This window comes from Neovison vison, chromosome 5 (assembly GCF_020171115.1).
Source record: "Neovison vison isolate M4711 chromosome 5, ASM_NN_V1, whole genome shotgun sequence".
In the NCBI taxonomy this organism is placed as follows: Eukaryota; Metazoa; Chordata; class Mammalia; order Carnivora; family Mustelidae; genus Neogale; species Neogale vison.
In genome coordinates this window covers 12,527,017-12,553,258 of record NC_058095.1, presented here as the reverse complement: position 1 = coordinate 12,553,258, position 26,242 = coordinate 12,527,017, and the positions used below count along the sequence as shown (strand labels likewise).

The following is a 26,242-nucleotide window of genomic DNA, read 5'->3' as shown; positions in this document are numbered from 1 at the left end:
GAACTCAGGTTTTTAGGCATTATAGTTTTAGATGCCTCCTTGTGGATGTTCTTCAGAATCATACATCTGGAAACGAATATCATTTTAGAGATGTGGAGACTGAAAGCTAGAGATGGTCCAGAATTTCTACATCAAGACTGTGGGGGAAGCAGGTGCTCCAGGCTTCTGATTTTCCACCCACTACATACACAAAACTAAGGATAGAGGATGAGAGGTCTGGAGTAGAGCCCTGACAATCTGGGAATCACCAGAATTCTATTTGAGGTGATAATGGACCATGTTGTGCCATTAAAATAAGTGTTATGAAGATGGAAACCATTTGCCAAGGATTTCACAACAGACACACAGAAGTGAAAGTAAATGATTAAAAAATGTAGGTCTCAGAGTTCCTTTCAAATTGTGATATTTTACCTTCTATTTACAGAGGTAAAAGAACACAGGAGAAAAGGTTAATGTTTAAGCACTTTTATATTTGCATCCCTCTTTTTAGCAGAGGAAACCATTTTGGTAGTGCCTGTGTGAGTCATCCACAATGATTTCTCTGGGGCTCTTCTTGTTCTCAAGTTTTCTCTGCCATGTTGCTACTGCAGGACGGAGTAAGTACTCTTTGCTTTTGCAAATATAATTAATACCTCCAGCCCCCTAGTATATAACAGGGATCAGTAATGATGATTAAAATTCTTTCTAGTGTGGATGCTGGGGAGTCTGGATTGATATTGATTCTTCACTATTGCCACACTTAAAGCTCCTCCCTAAGATATTCAGCCTGATGAAGCCTCAGTGTATTGACCTATAAAAAAAGGGGGACACCTATAGTACCCTTCAAAGTTGAGGAGATTAGATGAGATCTTGCATATGTGAAATATTTGGTACAGAATTTATCATAGTTACTATTGGCAGCATTAGTTTTTTCATTTTTGTGCTAGCCAAGCTTAAAAATGAAAATATAGATTTCTTTTTAAAGTGTTGTTTAAGGGGCGCCTGGGTGGCTCAGTGGTTTAAAGCCTCTGCCTTCGGCTCAGGTCATGATCCCAGGGTCCTGGGATCGAGCCCCGTATTGGGCTCTCTGCTCAGCAGGGAGCCTGCTTCCCCCCCTCTCTCTCTGCCTGCCTCTCTGTCTGTCAAATAAATAAATAGAATCTTTTTAAAAAATGTTGTTTAAGATCAATTAACATATAGTGTATTATTAGGTTCAGAGGTAGAGCTGGTGATTCATCAGTTGCATAGACCACCCAGTGCTCATTCCATCAACTGCTTCCTTAATGCCCACCAACCAGTTACCTCATCCCCCCCACCGCTTCCCTTCCAGCACCCTCAATTATTTCCTACAGTTAACAGTCTCTCATGATTTGTCTTCCTCTCTGATTTTGTCTTATTTTAGAAAAATGTAGATTTCTTAACTAACCACTTCTTGCTCTATTTCAGCCTGTCCCAAACCAGATGAGCTACCATTTGCCACCGTTACTCCATTAAAGAGGACCTATGACCCAGGGGAGCAGATCGTGTACACCTGCCGTCCGGGCTATATGACCCACGGTGGGATGAGGCGGTTCACCTGCCCTCTCACAGGACTTTGGCCCGTCAACACCCTGAGGTGCACCCGTAAGTCAATGCCTTCTTTCACATGCTGTCCCCTCATTGGGATTCAGGACACTTGGCGCATAAGCCCCCCTTTGTCATGCTGGGGGCACAGAGGTCCAGGCAAGCCACAGAATGGAAGGCTGTGAAGAAACCAGAGGGCCTGGGTGGTGTTCATGGGAGGGGAGAATAGAGGTAACAGGTGCTATTTAGAGAGGAGGAGGTAAGCATAGCCCAGAACTAGAAGAGATGTAAAAAAGAGACCAGCTACAATAAAAGAGAGAGAGAGAGAGAGACTGCAAATGTAAAAAAAAAAGATGCACAGATACTCTGAAATTTAAACATATGCCAAAGAGACTTTTGAAAAAGTAAAACACAAGGAATCATCATATATTTGGACCTGGCCTCAAAATGAAAGCATCCTTAATGGAATCATTGTGTTATAATAATTTATAATAAATATAATAATATGAATTATATATGATTATAAAACAATAATTTATAATGTTATAATATTATATGTAAATATAATATAAAAACTTAAATATAAATTTATTGCTCTCTCCTTATGGTAGATGGTTGCTTTTCTTTATTCCTCAGTACGTGGTTCTGTGCTAACATACCAGCATTACTTTTTACAGTCAAATATGGAGCAATTAACCCGAAAGAATTTCTGGCCATTTTATGTAGAAGTTAAAGGGTAAAAATCACTTTATGGGTCTCTCTGAGCTCCGGTTGTTTTGGTCATATGAACATGACCTTTGTGAAACTCCTATATTTCATACAAGTGATTTTGGTCTGCTTTTTGATTCAAAAAGGACTAAACACGATTTTTCACGAAAAACAGCTATAATAGCACGAGGGAAAAATTTTCTTTAAATTGGTCATAACTGGAATACTAACAATTTCATTTTTTCAAGTTACTTTCCATGTGTATATTTTTGCATCATTGCAGAAAGTAGGTACCATTTTATATTTTTCTATATTCATCGGCGTAAATATTGATAGTGTCTCCATAGTCTTCATAATTCATGTTTTGTTGGCTGCCTAAGAGTTCAACTGTTGATTTACCATAATTAATCAAGACAGCCACCTGTTGGCAAACATTTAGGCTGTCTGATTTTTGTTATTAGGCAGTGCAATGAGCCTCTTTGTGCATATATCATTTGACTAATTTTGAGTTGTTTTCTTAGAATAGTTCACAGTAGAGTTATTGGATCAAAGAACAGAAATGAGTGTGTATATATATATATATTTGACAGACAGAGATCACAAGTAGGCAGAGAGGCAGGCAGAGAGAGAAGAAAGGAAGCAGACTCCCTGCTGAGCAGAAAGCCCAATGCAGGGCTTGATCCCAAGATCCTGGGATCACGACCTGCACCGGAGGCAGAGGCTTTAACCACTGAGCCACCCAGGCATCTGAGTTTACATGTTTTTACTCTAATAAAAAAACTCTATAAATTGAAATTTACCTCTCTATCTTTAAATTACAGCCAGAGTATGTCCTTTTGCTGGAATCTTAGAAAATGGAGCTGTACGTTACACAACTTTTGAATATCCCAACACGATCAGTTTTGCTTGTAATCCTGGGTAAGGACTTCTAGCTAACAGAGGCAGAACCATCTCTGTGCCCTTACATTAAATATCAGGACATATTTTATTTTTGGCCTTCAGGCTGGAGTTGCTGAATACAAATCATTTGTAGTTCTGCTTTTAATCTGTACCACAGTGGCATTGGGATGGGGGAGGGGTGGAGACTTGAACATCTAGTGACACATGAAGTTGCTACTGGTATCCAAATTCCCCTCTGGTTAGTTACATAACTGAGGAGATGCATTGGAACCCTTAAAACTAGATGGTAATTCTATATCATCTCTGGGACTTGGCATGAATGTTAAAATACTTTAGGAATTGGACTTGGGCTTTAGATATGAACCTAACTTGACTGACTGACCTGGGAATCTCCAGGAGGGTATTCTCTGTTGAAATAGGGAGTGTGTTCATCTAGAAGGCAGTTCCGTTGATCAGCATCTCTATTAAGAAAGCACGTCCAGTCGGTCACATAGCTCAGCTGCCTTATGAGCAAAGTCACCACCAGTGACATTGTCGGTATAGGTCAGCTGGCTGTACCTTAGGGCAAAATTTTACTGAGGATTCTTATTTGGGATTGGAAATGAATAAATACTATGTGTGAAAGAGAAATGAACTCTTTTCATCCGAAACACCAATTAACTTGTGGGTCTGATGAAAAAGGACCTTGAAGCAATTGGTTGGATGAGACAATGTTACATTTTCGATGGAAATAGACACATTGTTTCTACCCATTTATCTCAGTAGAGTGAATAGTTTTAGGAAATGAAGAGTAGCCATGACTCAGTTTGATGCAGTTTTGTGACCCTGAAGAAGAGCTGCTTCTTCGCTCTGCGTATGAAGCAGTTATTTTTGGTCTGCTGATTGGAAAAGAGGGATCTGGGGGTTTGGCTTCTATGCCTCCAGCTGTGGAAATTTCTCATTCTTCCATGAGTTCCCTGCAGCCCTGGGCTGGGAGATTTGATGAGCCTTAAGAGTGCTGAGCTCCTCAAGAAAACAGCCTTACAAAATAGGGGAAAAGTCGGTAACATGACTCCGAGGCAATGCTCAGTGATGAGGACATTTGAGATGCCATCGTTGGGTGATTTTACTGATGGGTTATATTGTCCTTTTGCAGGTTTTATCTGAATGGAAGTAGTTCTGCTCAATGCACCGAGGAAGGAAAATGGAATGTTGACCTTCCTGTCTGTACTCGTGAGTCTGTGGGTCCCCAGTTCTGGGGAGAGGGATTAGTTGTTTTGCCTGGGACTTTGCTGGTCTCAACACTGTACACTCCCTGGCCTGGAAACCCCTCAGTCCTCACTCCTTGGGATGGTTACTCATCCTTACGGAGAGTGTTCCTCTCGATATCATCTTACCTTGGAGGATGCAACAACCCTTTTGGAAGGACAGAAGGGAAGCATTCGACTCTGATCACATTTGTATCCTCCACCTGGTGAAACCAGTGGTATTTGGGCTTATTCTTTCCCTCACTCTCACAGTTTTTGGCAGGGGCTTGGCTACGTGTGATATTGGTCAACCTGGGATGGCCATCATTTGACTAGAAGAACTGGAAACAATCTTCCTGCCACTCTGGGATCTCATTCATTCATTTATACATTCACCCATTTATGTATCTCACTTATGAGATACATAAGAGATATACATATGAGATATATCTCATTTATGAGATATTTATCTCATATGAGATCTTATTATGAGATACATAAAATGGGTATTGGGGACCTAATGTGTGTCATGTCCTATTCTCAGCACTGAGGCTGTATGGCTGAAGGAGACTTTGGTCTGCCTTTTGGCGAGTGTGTCTAGTGATGAGGAACATAGGAAAGTAACCTTCGCAGTGACCTTAGACTCCATCAAAGGGCCTTGCCTCATAGGAGTGAAGTGGGTTTGCTTCAAAACACACTGCTGGTTTATTCTGGGACCCTCAGCCATGCAGTCAGGGGCGGCTCTGGACATTGCTGATGGAGGCAAGGGTGTTCTGATTGTGAGTCACAGGAGTCCAATCTTTGACCAGGAGTTCCACACGTCACAATCATGGTTATGGTTCCCCAACATTTCAGTGAGATCTGTCCTAACAAGAGCCAGTGAAAAAGTCAAGCAATTTCAAATCAATGATCATTTGAGTAAAGTTGTACTACCCAAACAAAAGGTTTTTAAGGCTAAATTAGAGTTCTTTACTCAGCAGTAAAAATCACCACTGTTCCTCTAGTTTCCCTTGGAAGCAGGTTTACATCAACTCTGTAAAGTCACTTTTTCTTCTTGGTTACAAACAGAAAATCTGCTTTAGCTTCCGTCTAATCTAAACCAACACTCCTTGTACTTTAATGGACAGGTGAATCATCTGGGCATCTCGTTAAGAGGCAGATTCTGATCCATGAGTCTGGATGGCGTCTGAGCCGCTGCATTAATAGCAGGCTTCCCACTTGGAGTAGCAAGGATTTAAATAATTCAGATTAAATCACATTCTGCTCTGCACTAACTTCCTTTATGTTAGTATAACTCTCCCTGGATTTATTGAAATCCCATATTAGTTAGGTCAGATGACAACCCCGACCATATCTCCATGTAAAGTTACTTGTGCAAGCTCCAAACATTGAGAGTGCAGAAGCGGGAGATGTTCAGTGGGAACAAACCCATGTAAGACAGCAGTGGAATGAAGATGTCACAGAGGATGTTGTACCAAGCGCTCTCATGAGCCTTCATTATAGAATGGTCCTCCATCCTCTACTAACTCTGACTTCCAGAAACATCTAGCATTTGGATCAAAGCCTTATGGAGAACTATGCACTGTGTCATTGTAAGAAGCAAATTCGTGGGGACAAGACTTAGACTTACTTCATTTTTCAGTCTTTTCACTGGTTCGGTCATCTGATTTTTCAGGTCATATGTTCTTCCATGACTTTTGTAAGTGATTGTTTTTCCCCTGGCGTTTGATCCCACTTTGCATTTTCTCAAGTTAACCTTTGCTTGTTTGTTGGTTGTTTTCTTTTTCTGGAAAGAGTAGCTTTAAAAGACCCAACTATTTCATAAAAGTGATCGTTCTTTCTTTTTCCAGCTGTAACCTGCCCTCCTCCATCCATTCCTAAGTTCGCAACCCTTAGTGATTTTAAGTCATTGACTAAAAACCACTCCCTCTATGGAACAAAAGCTGTCTTCGAATGTTTGCCGCATTATGCCATGTTTGGAAATGATACAGTTACCTGCACAGCACATGGAAATTGGACTGCATTACCAGAATGCAGAGGTAGGTACAAGGACAAGACAAAACTATTATGATAGTGTAGAATCCCATTTTTGAGAAGTATGGAAAATTCCACTCTCATCGAGTGTTTCCAATGGCCTTGTTCAATACTTGTTTATTGGCATCTAACATGTTTTGGGCAGTGTGCTGGGTTTTGGGGATACCAGATGAAGGACACCTGGCTTCTGATGTCAGGAGAATTCTACATAATGCCATGAACTATTTGGAGCTGCCTGGGAGGGCTTCCCAGAAGAGGAGAAGTGGAGAATGAGGGGAAGTCATGGGAAGTCAGGGAGCCATGAGAGAACAGGGTGTATATAGGGACAGTCAAATATGGTAGCGAGATTGGTGGGGAGAAGGCAGGATTAAATTGGGGAGTTCTAGGAGATGGCGGTGAAAAACTGGGCTGTAGTCGGATTGTCCCAAGCTTTTATAGTCTACCTAAATTTAAGAATCACAAGAACATTTGATTTGGGGGCGCCTGGGTGGCTCAGTGGGTTAAGCCTCTGCCTTCAGCTCAGGTCATGATCTCAGGGTCCTGGGATTGAGCCCTGTGTTGTGCTCCCTGCTCAGCTGGGAGTCTGCTTCTCCACTCCATCTCCCACTGCCCCTCCCCCTCCCCCTACTCATGCTCATTCCCTCTGTCTCTGTCTCTCTCTCAAATAAATGAATAAATACAATCTTTTTTAAAAAAGAATGATCCCCTGCCTTTTTAGTAGTCTTTACTTGACATTTTTATTTTTATTTATTTATATTTTATTTTTATAGAGAGAGAGGGAGCATTTGCAAGGGGGGGAGGGGCAGAGAGAGAAGGAGAAAGATAATGCCAAGCAGACTCCATGTCCAGCGTGGAGCTGAACCTGGGGCTCGTCTCTCAACCATGAGATCACGACCTGAGCCAAAAATCAAGAGTCAGATGCTTAGGGATGCCTGGGTGCCTGGGTGGCTCAGTCAGTTAAGCATCTATCTTTGGCTCAGGTCATGATCCCAGGGTCTTGGGGTTGAGCCCCACATCGGGCTCTTTGCTCAGTAGGGAGCCTGCTTCTCCCTCTGCCTGCTGCTTCCCCTGCTTGTGCTCTCTCTCTCCCTGTCAAATAAATAAAAATCTTACAAAAAAAAAAAAAAAGAGTCAGATGCTGCTTAACTGACTGAACCACTCAGGTGCCCCTCCTTGACATTTTTAAAGAATATAGGCTAGCTGTCTTGTAGAATGTTCCATACTCTGAATCTAGGTGATGATTTACTTGTGATTAGATTCAAGCTAAATAATTTCATTCCATCACATCAGGAGGAATCACTGGTCATGGTTTGTTTCATCCCTCGGTCGGGTAGGTTGTGTCAGATCTCTTGGTAAAGGCATCTTTTCCTCTTCGGAAGCAAATGGTGGGTGATACTTTGAGACTGTGAATATCTACCCTCTCGCTGACATTTTAGCATCCTCTGGTGATGCCCAACTTAGTCAATTACAACACTGGTGGTTGCAAACTGGTGACTTTCTATCTTTTCTCCTATATTTATTAGTTGGCATTCTTCTATAGAAAAATGCTTTACTTTTCTTCCATGGACTATTTTTAAAATATTATTATAGACTCGTAGATTCAGGTGCCAGGAAAAATATCATGTTTCTCCTTCATATTTCATTCTGGCTTCTCTTATAGACTGAAGACAATCATAAGAATTAGATTTAACATCTAGGGGTTACTGGGTGGCTCAGTGAGTTAAGCCTCTGCCTTCGGTTCAGGTCATGATCCCAGGGACCTGGGATCGAGCCCTGCATCAGACTCTGCTCAGCAGGGAGCCTGCTTCCCCCTCTCTCTCTGCCTGCCTCTCTGCCTACTTGTGATCTCTCTGTCAAATAAATAAATAAAATCTTAAAAAAAAAAGAATTAGATTTACCATCTAAAATCCAATAATGTTGAGCTAGTGCGCATGGAGGGAGACTTTGTGTTCTAATTTCATGGTTTGTTGATTAAAAGAGGCAGAATCATTTTTTCTTTTTTAAAACCCACCATTTTAGACTGCATGCAGATGAAATTTGGAATAAATAACACTTGCTATTGTATGAGAGCCCAAAGCACTTGGTAACTCATTGATTTACTTTCAAAGTATTGTTTTTTCCTTTATAATATCTAGGGTCCTGTGGGCATAAGAAAAGGGGGACAGGATTAAGCACCTAGGTCCCTAGAAATTGAATTCCAGTTACAGAAACACCCAGTGACTCAATAGGGTAATGGAGATTGGAATGTAAAGATTTTGTAACTGTGGAAGAGTACTACATATATACTAACATGTCTTACTGAATATACTTTTTAGAAGTAAAATGCCCATTCCCATCAAGACCAGACAATGGGTTTGTGAACTATCCTGCAAAACAAGCACTTTATTACAAGGATAAAGCCACATACGGTTGCCATGATACATACGTCTTGGATGGCCCAGAAGAAGTGGAATGTAACAAATTTGGAAACTGGTCTGCACAACCAAGTTGTAAAGGTATGAAATAGGGGTGCAGTCTTCCTACATCCCCAAACTTAGCCAGTGGATTACTTTTACTTGCCGTTTTCTTGTTCCAATCATTCTCTGCTTGTTGCTCAGACTTGCTTCACAGTTATTTGTATGTGAAAGACTTTAGGACTCACATGTGCCTTGGGGAGCTTCACGCTTAGCAAGTGTGTTTGAGATGAAACTGTAGGAGATACACAGATCCTTTGTAAGCATTGATGATACGGTGGAAAATGGTGTGGGTTTCCTATGCTCATTTTCCTGTGAGCATCCTTTTCTGCTTTGTCCTAGTCTAGACTCTTCTTGTTGCTGCAAAAAACCAACCACACATTCAAGTTAGTTCAAGGAAATAGGGATTTATCATAAACAGGCAACAGGTGATCATATGGACATTGATGACGAATGACGAACACATGAAATGCAACTGGTCCTCCTGAGGATTTGAACTGAAGCCAGGCTCTATGGCTACTCTTTCCGTATCTCAGTGACCTCATGTTCTCTCTCTCTCATCTTCATGTTTCCCTGCTCTCTCTCCTCAAACCTGCCTTGACTCTGCACCAGGACCTCTTAAGCAAAGGGCTCAACACTAACCGGCATCTTTTCCTGGAAACACTGGTTCCTTATGAGTTAGGTGTCCATCCTTGATCCAGGGTCATGCTTACGCAGAGAACAGTTCCCTAGCTCTGTATTTCTATGCTGGTTGTTACAGGGCTGGGAAGTTTAAGCAGAAAAGGAAACTAGGCACAGCAGGCAAAATGATGTATTATTAGTGTCTTATGTTGGGGTCCCCTAAAAACAGAGCCCAAGACAGGGATTCAAGTGCAGGTGATTTACTCAGTGAGTGTCTCAGGAGAAAGTGAGGCAGGTTGGCTCAAGTAGCGCACTGGTTCTCAAACTTCCCTGTGTCCCAGAATCACCTGGAGGGTTTATTTAAACCCAGAGTTTTTGATTCAGTAGATCCGGGATAGGACTTGAGAATTTGCTCACGTTCCCAAGCGATGCAGCTGCTGATGATCCTGGGACTAAATTTTGAACAAACAGGTGGTTTCCAATAGAGTCTAGTTTTAATTTCATCTCCTTGGTAGTTCTGCACCATGAATTCCACTCCAGTTGATCCCACCAAAAGGCATGGGGACCTCCTTTTTGTATCCCCTTATTGGTCCGTCATTGGCTATGGTCTGCTCTCTTTCCTGACCCTGGTGTGGAGTCTGATTTGCTCCTGGAAGAGGTGGCTCCCTTATGGCTGAGGGCAACTTCTCAGAGAAAGGAGCATTTGCGAAGTATCATCAGTCAACTCTTACAGTAGCTGTTGGATGGCTGCATTAGCTCAATAAATGAGATCTCAGTGGAGCAGTGGAGGTTTATATAAAATGGCAGTATCTCGTAGAAGTTCTTTTTCTCAGAAGCCTAAAATCGGACGCTTCTGCTCTGACCTTACCATGTGGATACTATAGGGGGAGAAAAGGGCGTCTTGGAAGCCACGATTAATGGTTCCATGGGTAAAGAACTTCTATTGGCCATGACACTGACGTTACTCCCTATGAATATTCTTGGAATCTTCCTGTCTTGAACAATGTGTTTGAAGCATACTCCTCTGCTGATTCAACTGCCACACTGTCCTTAAGGAAGACTCACTGAACTCCCAAGTCTTGACCACGTATATTGTGTCTTTCAGCTTCTTGTAAATTATCTGTTAAAAAAGGGACAGTGCTGTACCAAGGACAGAAAGTAAAGCTTCAAGACAAATTAAAGAATGGAATGCTGCATGGTGAAAAAGTTTCGTTCTTCTGCAAGAATAAGGAAAAGAAGTGTAGCTATACAGAGGATGCTCAGTGCATCGATGGCACCATTGAAATCCCTAAGTGCTTCAAGGGTGAGTCCGACCCTGGTAATTTTAGCTGGGATTCCCACTTGCCTCTCACCATAGGAAGTACTTTAATTACATAATGATTACAAGAAGCCATGTGAGTTTGGCCTCTGGATTTTCTTTCCTTTTTTTTTTTTTTTTTTTTAAAATATTTTATTTATTTATTTTACAAAGACAGAGAGAGATCACAGGTAGGCGGAGAGGCAGGCAGAGAGAGAGGGGGAAGCAGGCTCCCCGCTGAGCAAGGAGCTGGATGGGGAACTCTATCCCAGGACCCAGGAATCATAACCTGAGCTGAAAGCAGATGCTTCACTGACTGAGCTACCCAGTTGCCCCTGGCCACCAGATTTTTTTTTTTAAGATTTTATTTATTTATTGTACAGAGAGATCACAAGTAGGCAGAGAGGCAGGCAGAGAGAGAGGAGGAACGGCTCCCCGCTGAGCAGAGAGCCCGATGCGGGGCTCGATCCCAGCACCCTGGGATCATGACCTGAGCCAAAGGCAGAGGCTTAACCCACTGAGCCACCCAGGCGCCCATGGCCACCAGGTTTTTAAAAAGAGCAGAGGAGCAGGAAAAAATAGTGAGATGAAGCAATAAACTGATTCATTGTCTCCACTTACATTAACATTTTCCTTTCTAATTCTTTTCCTTAAAGCTCAGGGTTGCAGTTTTATTCAGTGAATATTGAGATGAATTATGCCATCTTGCATAATTCTAGATTAAGCTCAAAAAATAATATTGCATGGAGTATTGAATAATAATAATATTTACTTGGAGTGCCTGGGTGACTCAGTGGGTTAAAACCTCTGCCTTCAGCTCAGGTCATGATCCCAGGGTCCTGGGATCGAGCCTTGCATCAGGCTCTCTGCTCAGCAGAGAGCCTGCTTCCCCCTCTCTGCCTGCCTCTCTGCCTACTTGTGATCTCTGTCTGTCAAATAAATAAATTTTTAAAAAACTTAAAAAAAAGTTGGGGATTTAAAAAAATAATATTTACTACCCCTCGGTCCCAAATTACAGAGAACTCACCCCAATTACAAAGTAGCTCATGGTAATGGTGATTAGTTTATAGATCTTCTAACATTTTTTCCTCTTTCTTCAGCAATTCCTGGACTTTGAAAAGTCTTCATTAGGGCAAAGTATTCATTAGAGCAAAATACTTTAAGGAGGATGAGGTTATGTTTGTGTGAGATCAAGAAGTATACAATGATCAGCATTTAGAACTGCCAAATTTTTAAATTTTCAGGTTTAGGCCTTAAACAGCTTTGTACTATGAAGGAAGAAGGAACCAGAGGGTGAAGGTACTACTGCCTCTTAGTTTAGAAGTGGGATCCAAGAGGGATGCCTGGGTGGCTTAGTTTCTGCCTTTGGCTCAGATCATGATTCCAGGGTCCTGGGATCCAGCCCCACATCAGACTCCCTGCTCAGCGGGGAGAATACTTCTCCCTCTGCCTGCTGTTCCCGCTGCTTGTGCTCTCTCTCTCTCTGACAAATAAATAAATAAAATCTTAAAAAAAAAAAAGTTCCAAGAACGCTGACAGCCATATCCTGGGCAGGCAGGTTAGAGAAGATGAGGGGTTTGAGAAATGACTAGCTAGAGATGGAAAAGGGAATGAAAATCACACCTACTTCATAGGTTTGTTTACCAGAAATATGATCCATGCCACAGAGGAAGTGCTCAAACAATGATAGTTACTATAATCACTAATGGTTAGAAATGCACTGGATAAATTATTATTGTTTCAAATATAGCAGACCCCCCGGGCAGATATTAAATACTGAAATTGACAGAGCACCTGTAGCCTCATTCAAATCAGTGCACAAAATATTAGAAGAGGATAATTTTTAAAAACCAAGCTGAGTTTTGTTGATGTATTTCTTCGGGCCATTGTTCCTTACAGTCTTCAGACAGATACAGCACTGTTAGTGCATCGAGAATAAATAAAAGGCTGATACAGTTGGTTTCTTTTTTTTTTCTTTTAATCTTGACTGTCAGAATTAGACAGAACCTTTTATTTTCTCTCTTGGAAATGAGTGCCTTATCATTTCCCTGATGTTTTCTCCTATTACTGAAACCTCACAGTCCATGGTTTTATTCATATAATTAAATTTTCCCACCCGTTGGTAAATTCTATTTGATTTGGCTTAGGCACTTAGCAAATTTAAGAAATGATCATTTCTCTTAGAGTCTTTCTCATTCTCTTTCCGAACAGAACACAGCTTTCTGGCTTTCTGGAAAACCGATGCATCAGATGTGAAACCGTGCTAAACTGGTTTTCAGATTCAAAATTAAATGGCGCACTTGAATCAGTGTTTGTCCAAGGAACATGACAGAAGTGGAAAAATAAAGTGACTGAATTTATTCCATTTCTCGCTGCAGTGTGGTAGCTTCCTTTTAGTTATGTTAGCTGGTTAAGAAACCCAGACACTTGGAACTTGGCCGTTTCGTGATGTGGAATGGAAAGGGTACATAATTACCCAGGCAACCTAGTTAGGTCTCCCTGGCTCTACTCAAATAATTTCACCTTAACCAACTGCAGTATTTGTCATAGAATGGTCCCGAGAACCATCACACGAGCCCTCAGCTCTGCCTGGCAGTCTTCCCGTGTTTCTCTAATTTGTGCACTCCCCTCCTCTCCAAGGTGGCTACTTCTCTTTTCAACCCTCCTCAAGCCACCTTCTCTCCCCTCACCCTCATCTGATAATCTTCCTCTTCTTGCACCAAGAAAATAGAAAAGACCCTTTAAAAGACCTTTCTATGGGGCGCCTGGGTGGCTCAGTGGGTTAAGCAACTCTTGATTTAGGCACAGGTTATGTAATCTCAGGGTTGGGGAAATCGAACCCCAGCAGGGAGTCTGCTGGAGAGTCTCTCTCTCCCTCTCCTTCTGCTCCCCCCAACCCTCACTGGTACATGCTGTCTCTAAACAAATTTTTTTAAAAATAAATAAAATAAAAAATCTTCCCATGACCAAATCTGTCAACTTACTAGTACCTGTACCAGATTCTCTGCCTTCTGTCTTGTTGCAGTGGATAAACTCAGTTTCCATCCAGGGGCAAACCATATGCACTGGATCCCATCTTCTCTCTCCCACTTAAGGATTTTGCTCCTGCCACGAGTGATCTTCCATTTTTATTTTTTTTTTCTTCCTATTGGACCATTTCTATCAGTGTAGAAATATACGGTAATATCACCCTTTACAAAAACCCTTCCTATTGTCTGACATCTTTTTCCAGCTACTGCCCTGTTTTTTTCTCCCTCTTTTTGTTTTTATTTTGCTTTAATTTATTTTAATTTTTAATTATTTTTTATTTTTTTATATTCCTCGTTTTTATAAAAGTACTAGAAAAAGGTGTTTCTCTTTGCCAGCTCTACAAATAGGTCCTGTCACTACTCTTGAAATCTGTCTCCCCCAAATTCCCTCACTGATGCTTTTTCATTAGGGTTTGACTTGCTTGCTGTGGGTGGGGGCCAGATCTCTCTTCCAAGATATTTCTCTGCTCCTCCTTTGCTTCCCCCCACCCCCAAGGTGGTCATTCAAAAGCTCCACATTCCCATTACTTAACCTTAAAAAAGTTTTACTTTTTCTTCCACAACCCTTCCTTTCTGTATGGTCTTTCCCTCTCCAGGTCTTTGGGTTTGGATTTGAGACCATTTGATACCCCCTCTTTGTAAACCAAAAAGCCCTCTTTGGCGATTTTGCTGAGCAAAAGAGCCTTCTGCTCTGGACTTCCTCTCTTAGCAGAAAGCTTTACACCCACTGTTTCCTTTAACTTCTTACGTACTATTTTTTAAATGGATCTCCCATGGGACCTGCGTGGCTCATCCGGTTAAGTGTCTGACTCTCCATTTTGGCTTAGGTCATGATCTCGGCACAAGGTCTCTTTCTCTCTCTTCCTCTGTTCCTCCCCTCCTCCCAATCTCTGTCTCTAAAAATAAATAAATAAATAAAATCCTTAAAATAAAAAATAAAAAAATAAAAGAGACCCTCCCCCCCATCCCGTGTAACAGGACTAAGAATGAAAAGACAGCAGTAAAAATTATAGAGCATCTCCTGCTCCAGATGTGATTGCAAGGTTTGCTCCAGAAAAGGAGAGAACATGTTTTTCTATTATCCTCCTTTTTGTTACAAATGTTTTCCTGATTAATTTTATTATTTCAAAATTTAAAAAATACATAGGAAAAAAATTTAAATTGCTCACTGTCCCTCAGCTCACTTGAACGGGACTATGGAGCCATGAATGTCAGTGATTTTCTTTATTTGGTGAGTGGTTATTGGGGGAATTTCTAATGCCAACCTGAGCTTCAAGGCCTTTTGCTCTATCTCTGAGGGCCTCTTTTTAATACTCACAATTAAGCTTTCCTGTTCTTTTACGAGGCCATTACCTACTTGGATCAACTGAGACATAATCCAGAATTTTTGAAGTTCTATAGTCCAGTTTATATCCAATGAACAAACATACCCAATGAGGGATTATTTACTTAAGTATTACCATGACCCATCTCAAGGGTATAACCAGTAGGATATGGTCCAATCAGAATGGATGGCTGTCTTGGACTGGGGGCTGGGGTGGGGTGTTGGGGCTGAAAGCCTCCCGATGTATGAGGCGTTACCCTTCAGTTAGACTGGTGAAAGCAGGGCACAAGGTCTTATGGGAAAAGCTGTTGGCCTCGTGGTTGGTACTCAGAGATTTGGGGCAACAGCTATCTATCAATTGGTGTAAAAGGTTTTCAATATTTTCACACCGTGTATGTCCTACCACGCCTCCTTTCAAGAAAGATTTGGAACATCTTGATGTTGAAAGGACATAAACAACATAAAAAGAAAAACACCCACATGCAACAAAGAAAACAGAACAAGAACATATATTGTATATTTAAAATTGTTATACCTTTTTTTTAATGCTTTATTATTTTTTTAGAGTAGTTGTAGGTTTACAACAAAACTGAGAAGAAAGTACAGAGGTTTCGCATACACCGCCCATCCTCACACACGCAGAGCCTAGCTGTTATCTGCATCACTTACCAAAGTGGTACATTTTTAGCCAAAGTGAAACCTACACTGACATATCACCCCAAGTTTACCTTGGTCTATTTCTGGGCTCCCTGTTCTGTTCCATTGATCTATTTGTCTATTATTTTGCCAATACCACACTCTCTTGATAACTGGACCTTCATGTCTGTTGTTTGGTAAGATAGGTGTTCATAGTGCCAAAGTTTCCTGAGCCCAGAACTCCTATGTTCAACCTACAGCATCTCTTTACCTCCTATCCCATTAACCTGCTCCACAAAGAAGCTCCTAGAACATGGTAGGTTTGTTGAGGATGGCGTTTTGCACCATTTCCCCCCCGCCCCCCACTGGCAGGCATTTCAGGCTTCTGGATAGGCTTGGGTCCCTGAGAAATTAATCAGAGTAGACTTTAAAGCTTAAGCCATAGTCCCGAGTCTTCTAATTTAATGATATTTTTACAGAAAGAAAAATCTGCTACCTTGGCAATTTGGATTAGAGGGCCCCGTCAGTAGAAACTGCCCAGTTCAGCCCTCCATTTCATGATTATGTGGTCCATTTAACGACACAAGTAGATTGTCTTTCCCAAATACTTTTCTTCTTAAAAGCTTTGGTCATCAGGTCACCCCGCATTAAAATTCAGCTATCCCCTCCCTAGTGGATGTGCAGTGCTGACAGAGCAGGAAGTGCCTCCTTCCGCCTCCCACAGGGTCAGATGGAGAAAGAGTGAAACTACGGTTAAGGAGCCGGTTATCATCCTGTATTTTAGCATCATTGAATTCATCTTCCCATGTTATGTGATAGAAATTAACTAGCAACGGCAAACCCCACCAACACTATAAGCTACATATGGCCAAGAAGGACTTCTTTCAAGACGAGGAGGTCCCCAACTGTGCCTCTTAACGCCCAGCTTTCTTCTCTTGGATGATGGCTGGTTAGATGTCTCCAAGCAAAGGTGTCCATGTTTTAGCTTTTCTCTCACACTGTCCTATGTATTTGTCAGGGGTTTAGAGTATCAAAAATGACTTCTCTCATTTCTAAGGCATTGACCAGTCTTTCAATGTATAGGGTCTCATTCCTGAGGCCCCAAACTCAGTGACAAATATTCATCAGCGAAATTTCTCATGTACCTCGAAGATCATTCCCCACCTTAATTCCTAAGTGAAAGATGGAAAAGATACAAGAAACAGAAAAAGAAAAGAAAATCACCTGGGGTGTGTGCAAGTGTGTGTCATATGGGTCGACATGAACGTGTGTGTGTGTGTGTGTGTGTGTGTGTGTGACTATGCAATGTATGCTTGTGCACCAATGTGTGGGCGTGTGAGAGAAATAGTTCTTTGTGGGCAAATGCTGCCTCCTAGTGGCATCTCTTACTTTCAAAAGTGTTTGCGAAAACTGCTGGCCATGAATGAGAGAAGATAACCAAGTCTCCGAGTGTCAAGCATCAGGCAACTTTCCATGTATCTCACCTTTGTTATTTTTATTTTCCCAGTTATGCCATTGGGAAGGTAAAGAAACTGAAGCTCGGGGAGGTTATGTCGCTTCGTTGATCAGAGTCACAAAGCTAGTGACAGTTACCCAAACTTCAGAACTACGTCTTTTCTACCACTCTCACGCCGCTAATTTAGCGATTAATTTTCCTGGTGGTTTGTCAAAATGATGGCAATCTAAAGTTAGAATTTCACAGCCTCGGGAGAAGTGCTGGAACATTCGTGGAGAGATTTCCTGGCAGGTGGTTGCCAGCGTGTAAGCATGCGGGCTGGGGCATATGCGTCTTTCCGAAGGGGAGAGGAGCCGGTGTCTCTCTGTTGATAGCTCCCTTATGGCTCGTCCAAGAGGGTAGGATAGAGCAAGTCACAGGGACAGGGATAGAATGCCAGGTGCAGCTTACTTCCGGCGTAAGGATGGAATCCAGCATCACTGTAATAAAGGTGGTAACTCTTTTTCTTTTTTTTCTTAGTAGTGAAGAAAAGAAAATAATGCCCCACAATTCTGTTCCTGCTCTCTTTACACTGCATCTATTTTTTGTCTTATGATTTCTATTTTATGACCTGAAAATAGGAAGTTCTGAATCATTTCCTATCCAATTTAAGGAATTTGCTGGCTGTAGGATTATGGTGATATCGACCTCTAATGTGTTTACATAATAATAATCATTCTTGGTATTTGTAAATTGCTTTCCATTTAGATAGCTGAGATTCATTCATTTATTTCACTCTAATGATACAGAGTATCTTGATAATGCAAAATGGTGAATCAACTGAAACTTGAGTAGTTAGATTATCAGCCCATGCTAAGTACTGTGTGCAGAGGCATTATTGGTTTTGAAACGATAAATCAAAATATGGAAATTACGGACCTCATGTCAAATTCTAGAAAAATGGACAAAGGGCTAAAGGGGTCCTTTGCAAATGAATAAAAAGAAAAAAAACTAATAGAAATTTTAAAAATATTTCAATGTTTCTAAGAGTGGAAAAGGCAAATTAAAGAGGACTGTTTTTAATATACAGTTAGCACAGATTAGAAAAATTGTTAATGTGAGATAGCCGCTCTCAGGGACCATTGGGTGGGACTGGAAATTTGCAAAACACTCCTAGAAAGAAATTTGTCAATACTGATCAAAAGCCTTAATTTTTTATGCTCATTGGAATATCTTTTATGGAGATAGCTGAAACTTCAACCAAGGTGCATATATTTAAAGATATTTAGTGTAACATTATTTATAAGAGTAAAAAATTGCTAATAACTTACATGTCCAATCATGGAAGAAAAATTAAGCAAATTTTGTTGGATCCAAATGATGGAGCAATAAATAGACAGTAGAGCAATTACACATGCACACACACACATACAATTTGAGGAAATATATGCAATTATTAATAGTGGTTATTCTTTAATGGTAGAATTACACATAATTTTTATTTTCTTCTTGAAACCTTTCAGTGTCTTCCAATTTCCCTATAATAGCACTAAAATTTTATAATCTGATTTTAAAAACAATTCAAAAATCTCCATCTAGGAAAAAACATTTCATTTCTCTTTACAGGTAACTTTTGATTTATTATTATCATTTTTTAAAGATTTTATTTATTTATTTGAGAGACAGAGAAAGAGAGAATGAGCAGGGAGAGAGGCAGAGGCAGAAGGAGAAGCAGTCTCCCGACTGAGCAAGGAGCCAGATGCAGGACTCAATCCCAGGACCCTGGGATCCTGACCTGAGCCGAAGGCAGATGCTTAACTGACTGAGCCACCCAGGCACCCCTATTATTCTTGCTAGTAAGTGGGAATAACTGCCTGATAGTCCACTGAAGTGATCCAAAGTCACTAACACATTTGTTCTTAGGTATTGTACTTTCTCTTGTATATGTTTATTATTCACAGTCCTTCCAAATAGTGGACAAATTCACATTGAAGTTCTTGAAGCCCTGACTCAAAAAAATTTTAGAGGAAAAAAATAGAGTAAATTTCAAAATTTTGTGTCTGAGTCCATTTTTCCAAAAGAGTGCTATTTTTGGAGAGATTTGAAGCTATTTAGAAAGCAAAACAGAACTTAAAATATGTTTAATCGCTTCACCTAGAGAATCACTGGCCACATTTGATTTGTATTCTTACATGTTTTCCTTTCTTTGTGTGTCTGGCAGGTATGTAAAATGGAATCATCATATTTTGTAACTCACTTTTAGTATTTATTAGTGCAGACTTCTACTTTTGGTATGACTCTTTAAGGCAATTAAGGTATCACAAGAATGCCTTTAGGAAATTGTAAGTTGCGTCTTTTTTTTAAATTTAAAGATTTTATTTATTTATTTGACAGATCACAAGTAGGCAGAGAGGCAGGCAGAGAGAGAGGAGGAAGCAGGCTCCCTGCTGAGCACAGAGCCCATGCGGGGCTAGATCCTAGGGTCCTGGGATCATGACCTGAGCTGAAGGCAGGGGCTTTAACCCACTGAGCCACCCAGGCACCGCTTATGGTCATGTTTTTACTATCATGTTCATACTGTATTATCTACTGTGTTACCTTTGGTTTTTTAAAAATTGAGGTTAAATATTACTAGTTTTTGAAACAAACTTCTTTCATTTAAGCCACTTGTAGCTGATAGAAAATAGTAGGTATTTTTTGAAACAATATTTTCAATGGGAATAATGTTTCAATTTCAATCCGGTTTCTAAAGCTGGAGCTAAAACAAGGTTGGGTGTATATTTTCTTATCCTGACTTTATAATTACTATATCGTGTTTGCTTTATCTCCCCTCTATTACCACAACATACTTTTTATATACCTTTCAAGCCAGGTGATGTAATCTGATTCCAAATATGGTTATTTGATGTTTGTCTTATTACCTCCTACTATACGTTAAACTTTTGGAGGGTGGAAACTCATCTTTGTTTTCACAACTCCTGAAGCTTTGTTGAAGCTGGAACCATTTGTGAAGTCCCCTTCTCTGAGAAAGGAATCCTGATCCTTGTCCTTCAGCACAAAGGTGAGCTACTAAAAAGTCATGTTAATACAGCAGGATGCCATTTCCTGACCACACCTGATCTGATTAAGTGTTCTTACTTGATTCAAATTAGACCAATCAAGTGCACTCTCCCAGGAAGAAGTTTGGATTCAGAACAGTTAGTCTTCCGGGGCCTCTTGAATGAAAGTTTTGTAAACTAGGAAGTTAAGGGTGGCCATGTTCCACCACCACGTGCAGAGAAAGGCACAAAAGACCCGTCTGCCTTCATTCTTTGACTGATAAACATTTACAGATTGTCTGTAAGTGGCAGGTATTCTGCAAGGTGCTGGGTTTCCAATGATAAACACAGCATATATGGTTCCTCTCCTTGTGGATCCTACAAACATTTGAGAAAGATTGCTAGTTTAGTGAATAATTGATTACAAATTTTGATAAATGCAATGAAGAGAAGGAACAGGGGCTTTGAAAGAGAATAATGGGTGCATTAAGAATCGATGAAGGATTGAGTAAGTGACATTTAAGCCGAGGTGAAGAGCAAGGTGTTAGAACATTCCTGGTAGAGGAAACGTTCCCTGTAGATACATACTAGATGTTCAATGACACCTAGTAGCATTCAATAAATACATTTTCAGCTGAAAAATTATCATGCATTGTAAGAAAACCAGACACAGAAGTCCTATTAGTTGGTTGCCCTAGGTGTTTGGCCATAAAAGGTTTATGTGAAGCTGTATTTTTCAGGCCACATAAGCTTGGGGCTATACAGTAGCAGCAGTCACAAAAGAGTATTTATCTGACTTTACCCTTGAGGTCCCTGAGTGGACTCTGATTCCAGCCATTTCTTCCCAAATATTAATGAAGGTTTCTAGGGTGGGTCTCATGCATGCTGTGTATGTTACTAAACTATCATAGGCTTTTGCATCATTTATTTTTCTCTAAGTGCCTATAGCTGTGAGGATGCTGTTATTCTCACTTCTTGTCTCTGATGCTTGATGAAGGTGTTTCTGCTGCTAATTTTTACTGATGCTGCCTTGAGGTTGCTGGCGCCCACACTAGGGGCAATGTTGTCTGTACTGAGTGTGCTACCTTCAGAAATTACATTCACAAATGCCGGTTAAGGCTTCTGTTCTCAATGGTTAAATGGGTAATCAATCCACACCTAGGAGTTCTTAACCTAGGCTCTATGGATGGGCTTCAGAAATTCTGGAAACCCTTTGATTTGTATCCATATTGTGGGGGTATGGGGGCATTTGATGGTGAAGGAGGAAGGGAGGAAGGTTATACATTTTTAAGATTTTCGAAGGATGTTCCTTACTTCTAAAGATTAGGAATTACTCTGTTACAACAAGAGGAGGAGAACTGGAAGCCATTCCAAGGCCAGCACTGTGCTTTATGGAGAATAGCCTTTCTCTTCAATTTTTTTATCGTCATGGAACCAGACCTGCTCACCATATCTTAGGATGAGTTAGTTCCTAGCAGTTCCTTGATTCTCATGTAAGGAGATTCTTTATATTTTCCACCAGACCACTCAATAAGATGTATATAGGCTTAAATCCCAAGATAAATGCAGCTTAGTCTCAAACTGGTATCCCAGCTTCATATTTATAACATAAATGACACTAATAACCTCCATGCATATCATAACAATATTTTTGTCTGCATAAATACATATGTATGTACAGTTGACACTTGAACAACATAGGGATTATCCATGTTGAAAAGTCATGTATAATTTTTAACTCTCCCCAAACCTAACTACTAATAGTCAATTTTGACCAGAAGTCTTACTGATAACATGAATAATTGATTAATACATATTTTGTGTGTTACATGTATCATTTACTGTATCCTCACAATAAAGTAAGGTAGAGATAAGAAAATCATAAGGAAAGAAAAAAACATTTACAGGACTATACAGTTGTTATTTATGGGAAAAAATTGGTGTATAAGTGGACCCAGGCAGTTCCAACACATGTTGTTCAAGGGTCAATATACTTTTTTTTTTTTAAGATTTTATTTATTTGACAGACAGAGATCACAAGTAGGCAAGAGGCAGGCAGAGAGAGAGGAGGAAGCAGACTCCCTGCGGAGCAGAGAGCCCAATGCGGGGCTCAATCCCAGGACCCTGGGATCGTGACCCAAGCTGAAGGCAAAGTCTTTTTTTTTTTTTTTTTAAAGATTTTATTTATTCATTTGACAGAGAGAGATCACAAGTAAGCAGAGAGGCAGGCTGAGAGAGAGGAAGGGAAGCAGGCTCCCTGCTGAGCAGAGAGCCCCATGCGGGACTTGATCCCAGTACCCTAAGATCATGACCCAAGCCGAAGGCAGCGGCTTAACCCACTGAGCCACCCAGGCGCCCCTGAAGGCAAAGGCTTTAATCCACGGAGCCACCCAGGCACCCCCAATATACTTTTTAAATGAAAAAACTGGCAGTCTCATAGTTCTTAAAAGTGGAAAGGGAGTTTTTCTTATCTTCTTATCTTCTTTCACTTATTTAGGGAAAATACTTGAGAAGTCTACTTTCTTAATTTTTTTTTAGTAATGACTTTTTACTTTCAATCATATTTTTCCTGCAATTATTTCTGCTCAGATGAACTTGACTTTATTTTTACCTTTGATCTCTTTTTTCACCTTCCTTTTTTTTTTTTCTCATTTCATTTAGACATCAATTGTCAAAAACTCATTTCACGTTCTCCCTTCAATGTGGTTATATATTTCAAACTTCACTGAGTGGTCAAATTCCTGCAATTAATTGCTTGCATGGGTTTTGCATCCCTGAATCTCAGTGCGAATGATCTGGATGACTGATCATTCTTTAGCCATAAACATGCTTTGGAAATATGCTTTGGAAAACTAATTTCTAAAGCATTTCAGTTTCCTTCCTTTAGCCTTTATAATTTGTCATGGAAACAATGAAGAACTGTTGATGCTTATTTCTGGTAGGATGAGTTTGAAAAAGCACCTTGGAGAGAATACGACTTCCCTCTGGAAGCTTGAAAGTAATGAGTTACAAATGAATGAATCTTCTATTTTCTTTATGGAAAAACTGAAAAGTTGCTTCAAGCTGTGCTTATGTTAGATTTGGCATCACACTGAGTGTATCGCGGATACTGCAGAAGAAATCCTGTTGTGAAATTAGATGAGAAACAGTGGTAAACTGAATTTCACTTAAGTGAGTGTTTTTACAATTTAAATTTTGTTTCTGCCTGGTATTTGGATAAATATACTTCAGAGCTCTTCCAGAAATGTAATAGAAGACCAAAAAATATCACAACATAGCAACGCAGACATGGAGACTGCCGTTGAGGTGCTTGAGACTTCCTGGGAGTAAAACAAATTACATTTTCCCACTGGATCTTGCTATTCTACACAGGACTGGTAAACACAAAACCCTTTATTTTATTTCAGCATCCTCAGAATTTGGGGTCCAGTTTCTTTAGACCTCGGAGAGTTCTGAATGCAAAAAACCAAAAAACAAAAAACAAAAACAAAAACAAAAAAACAAGCTAATGCTCACTCTCCCCCTTTAATCCGACCTCATCATTCACCTCTGGTTCCCACTTCTGAGATACCAGGCAGAACATTCTCACTTCTGTAGACTCAATGACGTCTGTCCACATGGGCACACCCTTCTGTGAACACCCCTCCAGCTATTCTATTTCTCTTTACCCTTTACCTGTTTCTTCTCTACAACACCTAAAATGTTCACAAGAGACTCTCCTCGCTGGATGACCCAGGGGAGCAGTGTGCCGACAGCGATCGTGTTACCCTGGGAACCTCCGCCTACGTACCATCAGGCTGCTCAGCCAGCCTGGAGGCTGCGCGACACCCGGGAACGTCGCCATGGCAACAGCGCGGCGCGCTCACCGGGATCAGGAGGGAACGAGTACGGAAGTCCCGCCTCCGAATTGCCGGGAGTGTCGCCATGGCAACGGCGCCGCGCGCAGGTCGCGAGCGGCGGGGTGGGAAGGGGGCGGGGAATGAGGGCGCGGAAGTCCCCGCCCCTGGGCTGCTAGGGCGGCGGCGACCGCGGCGGCCCGCAAGGATTTGAAACCGTTTTTTCTGTGGCGGAGGTGGCGGCGGCGGCGCGGCCGACCGGAAAGCTTGCATGTAGGGGCGCCAGGTTCTCGACTTCCCGAATTTCCCCGCCCCGACCCTACACCCGGGTTCTCGAGTGGAATTTTGCGCGGGAGGGCGGCCGCCCCTCCCGTGCGGGCCCGTTCGGGGAGGGGCGTCGCCCCGCAGGCCCCGGGCCCGTTCGCAAGGCCTGTGGGGCGCGCGCCTGGCTGGAGGGTGAGGGTGAGGGGGGTATTGAGGATGGGGGTGGGGCTGGGGCGTCTGGGCGCGGACCGCTGCGATTCCACTTGGGGGTGAAACCCATTCCCGGAAAGTTCTAGGTAAAGTTTGCTAGATGGTCGGAGCTGGTCCGCAGGACGCGGTCCCGAGGTCGGACCGCAAGGTTGGTGCTGGGGAGGAGAAATCTGTGTCCTGCACAGGGCAGGGGAGCGGCCGCGGCCTAGCGGGCTCGCAGACCCCCGCCCCGCGCCCGCTGGCTACTGAGACACGGGAAGTTCCTCCGAGGACAGGATGGGCGACCCCGGAGTTAGGGCCGGACGGGTGTGCTGGCTCCCGTGTGGGCGACAGTCCCGACGCCCGAGTCCTCGGAACGGCCTGGCCCAGCGCCACGGCGTGCGTGAGGGGGACACCGAGTGTCCCCGAGGTCCGGGGTTCAGGAGAACAGCACCAGTGCAGACGAACAGCTTTTGTTCTGATCCTTGTGTGGCTGTTTTAGCATTTGTCCTTTATATTAAAAGATGAGTAAAAATAAGGTACAGAGCAAACGGAATGACAGGGGCCTCTGCGTAGTGGCCAGGCTGCAGTCTGGCGCGCACGACGGCGGGCACACAGTGTCCGGGTCCAGCTGCCACTTTCCGTGGGACTGACTCTAGGGCGGTTACTTCACGGCCCTGAGCCTCGACTTCCTCCCTTGGGAAATGGCCATGAAAGAGGGTCGGTCTCCCAGGGCGATGACTGGGAACCGTTTGTAAAGCGCACAGCATGCTACTGGCACCGTCAGGGAAGTCCTCGTCTGTGCTCTGGTAACTGTTCAAGCATCACGTGCACCTGTAAAACTTCTGATTTACCGAGGGACGTATTTCAAGTTTTCTGGAATGACTCACCATGCATTTAAAATATGGTTTGAGCAAAACTGATTTTTGCAACTTCCAGGAGTTTGTTTATTGTGTTTGGCCAAGGGCACAATATACGGGAGGTGTATTCTTTGGCAGCGTGGCTGCTTTTCTCCCAAGGCCTTTTAATATTGATGGCTTGCATCTGCTTTGCTGATGCCTGTGGAGACTAAGCACCTTGAGAAGGTCTTAGCCCATTTAATAGGTGTCCACATGTAAATAGGTTTAAAAAAAGTCAATGCCAGTGAGTTAAATAAAAGACGTGGTCAAATATAGATTATTACCATAAGCAAGAGTGACCCAGCTGAGTTCTTTTTTGCTTTTAAAGTAATTTATGTGATTGGTAGGCACATGAGACATACTGAAATACAGTTTTAAGTAGTGATCAACCTTTTTGCCTAGCTGGAACTAAGTAGATAATAGTTTGTTTACAAGATGTAATTTGGGTAGCAAGAATTCCTTGAAGGTTTGAAATGATAACTTAATTTTTTCCTTTTTTGCGTTTCTTTTTTTTTTTTTAAAGATTTTATTTATTTATTTGACAGAGAGAAATCACAAGTAGATGGAGAGGCAGGCAGAGAGAGAGAGAGGGAAGCAGGCTCCCTGCCGAGCAGAGAGCCCAATGAGGGACTCGATCCCAGGACCCTGAGATCATGACCTGAGCCGAAGGCAGCGGCCTAACCCACTGAGCCACCCAGGCGCCCCCCTTTTTGCGTTTCTTAATTTTGTTGGCAAATAAGTAAGGGATAAGGAGATGTCGATTTTTAGCTTTTTCCCAATATCACATTGACCCTTGATTGAGTTTTTAAAA

The 26,242-nt window shown here is 41.8% G+C and overlaps 2 protein-coding genes across 3 annotated transcripts in view; both read left to right on the top strand.

Annotated features, from left to right (window-relative positions):
- The first annotated feature begins 522 nt into the window (after positions 1-522).
- APOH (apolipoprotein H) lies at positions 523-13,096 on the top strand. Its single transcript, XM_044250359.1, has 8 exons — positions 523-596; positions 1,426-1,602; positions 3,072-3,168; positions 4,286-4,362; positions 6,227-6,415; positions 8,726-8,905; positions 10,590-10,787; positions 12,993-13,096. The coding sequence occupies exons 1-8, from the start codon at positions 533-535 to the stop codon at positions 13,046-13,048; spliced, it is 1,038 nt and encodes a 345-aa protein (XP_044106294.1). The 5' UTR covers positions 523-532; the 3' UTR covers positions 13,049-13,096.
- An 11,192-nt stretch (positions 13,097-24,288) lies between these two features.
- CEP112 (centrosomal protein 112) overlaps positions 24,289-26,242 on the top strand; it is a 424,841-nt gene continuing 422,887 nt past the window's right edge. For both annotated transcript variants that reach the window (XM_044247582.1, XM_044247581.1), the window contains exon 1: positions 24,289-24,352. The gene's annotated coding sequence lies outside the window, so the exon portion shown is untranslated. The remainder of the gene's footprint in view (positions 24,353-26,242) is intronic.